Source organism: Notolepis coatsorum, assembly GCF_963971535.1.
Source record: "Notolepis coatsorum genome assembly, contig: SCAFFOLD_4045, whole genome shotgun sequence".
Taxonomy (NCBI): Eukaryota; Metazoa; Chordata; class Actinopteri; order Aulopiformes; family Paralepididae; genus Notolepis; species Notolepis coatsorum.
In genome coordinates, this window is record NW_028169805.1 from 12501 (window position 1) to 14891 (window position 2391).

The 2391-nt window shown below is 51.7% G+C and overlaps 1 protein-coding gene across 1 annotated transcript in view; it reads left to right on the forward strand.

The window, feature by feature from the left end:
- The window catches only part of LOC311248020 (LIM and cysteine-rich domains protein 1-like), a gene marked incomplete at both ends in the record, with an annotated part of 7843 nt that extends 5655 nt beyond the window's left edge, over positions 1 to 2188 (forward strand). Inside the window, one exon of the mRNA XM_084338985.1 lies at positions 2039 to 2188. Coding sequence (XP_084195111.1) covers positions 2039 to 2188 — 150 coding nt within the window. The remainder of the gene's footprint in view (positions 1 to 2038) is intronic.
- Positions 2189 to 2391: the final 203 nt, after the last annotated feature.

Sequence of the window (2391 nt, forward strand, 5' to 3'; positions counted from 1 at the left end):
CAGACAGGCTACAGAGAGAGAGAGACAGACAGGCTACAGAGAGAGAGACAGACAGGCTACAGAGAGAGAGACAGACAGGCTACAGAGAGAGAGACAGACAGGCTACAGAGAGAGAGAGACAGACAGACTACAGAGAGAGAGAGACAGACTACAGAGAGAGAGACAGACAGGCTACAGAGAGAGAGAGAGACAGACTACAGAGAGAGAGAGAGAGAGACAGGCTACAGAGAGAGAGAGACAGACAGGCTACAGAGAGAGAGACAGACAGGCTACAGAGAGAGAGAGACAGACAGGCTACAGAGAGAGAGAGACAGACAGGCTACAGAGAGAGAGAGAGACAGGCTACAGAGAGAGAGAGACAGACAGGCTACAGAGAGAGAGAGAGACAGGCTACAGAGAGAGAGAGACAGACAGGCTACAGAGAGAGAGACAGACAGGCTACAGAGAGAGAGAGACAGACAGGCTACAGAGAGAGAGACAGACAGACTACAGAGAGAGAGAGAGACAGACAGGCTACAGAGAGAGAGACAGACAGGCTACAGAGAGAGAGAGAGACAGACAGGCTACAGAGAGAGAGACAGACAGGCTACAGAGAGAGAGAGAGACAGGCTACAGAGAGAGAGAGACAGACAGGCTACAGAGAGAGAGAGACAGACAGGCTACAGAGAGAGAGAGACAGACAGGCTACAGAGAGAAAGACAGACAGGCTACAGAGAGAGAGACAGACAGGCTACAGAGAGAGAGAGACAGACAGGCTACAGAGAGAGAGAGAGAGAGACAGGCTACAGAGAGAGAGAGAGAGAGACAGGCTACAGAGAGAGAGACAGACAGGCTACAGAGAGAGAGAGACAGACAGGCTACAGAGAGAGAGACAGACAGGCTACAGAGAGAGAGACAGGCTACAGAGAGAGAGACAGACAGGCTACAGAGAGAGACAGACAGGCTACAGAGAGAGAGAGACAGACAGGCTACAGAGAGAGAGACAGACAGGCTACAGAGAGAGAGAGACAGGCTACAGAGAGAGAGAGACAGACAGGCTACAGAGAGACAGACAGACAGGCTACAGACAGACAGACAGGCTACAGAGAGAGACAGACAGGCTACAGAGAGAGAGACAGACAGGCTACAGAGAGACAGACAGGCTACAGAGAGAGAGAGACAGGCTACAGAGAGAGAGAGACAGACAGACTACAGAGAGAGAGAGACAGACAGGCTACAGAGAGAGAGAGAGACAGACAGGCTACAGAGAGAGAGACAGACAGGCTACAGAGAGAGAGACAGACAGGCTACAGAGAGAGAGACAGACAGGCTACAGAGAGAGAGAGACAGACAGGCTACAGAGAGAGAGACAGACAGACAGGCTACAGAGAGAGAGACAGACAGGCTACAGAGAGAGAGAGACAGACAGGCTACAGAGAGAGAGACAGACAGGCTACAGAGAGAGAGACAGACAGGCTACAGAGAGAGAGAGACAGACAGGCTACAGAGAGAGAGACAGACAGACAGGCTACAGAGAGAGAGACAGACAGGCTACAGAGAGAGAGAGAGAGAGAGAGAGACAGACTACAGAGAGAGAGAGACAGACTACAGAGAGAGAGACAGACAGGCTACAGAGAGAGAGACAGACAGGCTACAGAGAGAGAGACAGACAGACTACAGAGAGAGAGAGACAGACAGACTACAGAGAGAGAGACAGACAGGCTACAGAGAGAGAGACAGACAGGCTACAGAGAGAGAGACAGACAGGCTACAGAGAGAGAGACAGACAGGCTACAGAGAGAGAGACAGACAGGCTACAGAGAGAGAGAGAGACAGACAGGCTACAGAGAGAGAGAGACAGACACACACATACATACAAGAAATGTCAAGAAAAGTCAGTAGTTAAATGTTTTCTCAGAAATGTTTGTCCGAAGAAGTCTGTCGCCAAAAATGACATTCCTTTTTCGATATACGACCTGGTATGACTGAATGTTTTTGCGTCATTCGTACGCATTTTGTTATGAATGTGTTAACCCTTGACCTCTGTCTCCCTCCACAGGCCATGCAGTACATGGAGCTGCTCGCGGAGGAGAGGCGCCCGGTGTCGGGCACGGTGGGCGCCACGCAGCGGCGCAGGCAGCTCCTCACACAGCTGCCCGTCTACGACCAGGACCCCATGCAGTGCCAGGGCCTGGCCAGCGAGGACGAGGTATCTGTCTTAGGGCACGGATCCACCTGCCTCATATTTATGACCGCACGCGTCTTTTTTCAATGTATCCCAATGGGGAGAGAGCCTATGCGGCCGCATGCGCCGCCTATAGGAAAAGCGCTGCAGTCGGCTTCTTTTTTCAGCTTTTTTGTGCGGCCGAAAGTTGAAACTTTCTGAACTTTCAGAGCGATGCGCTGAGCTCA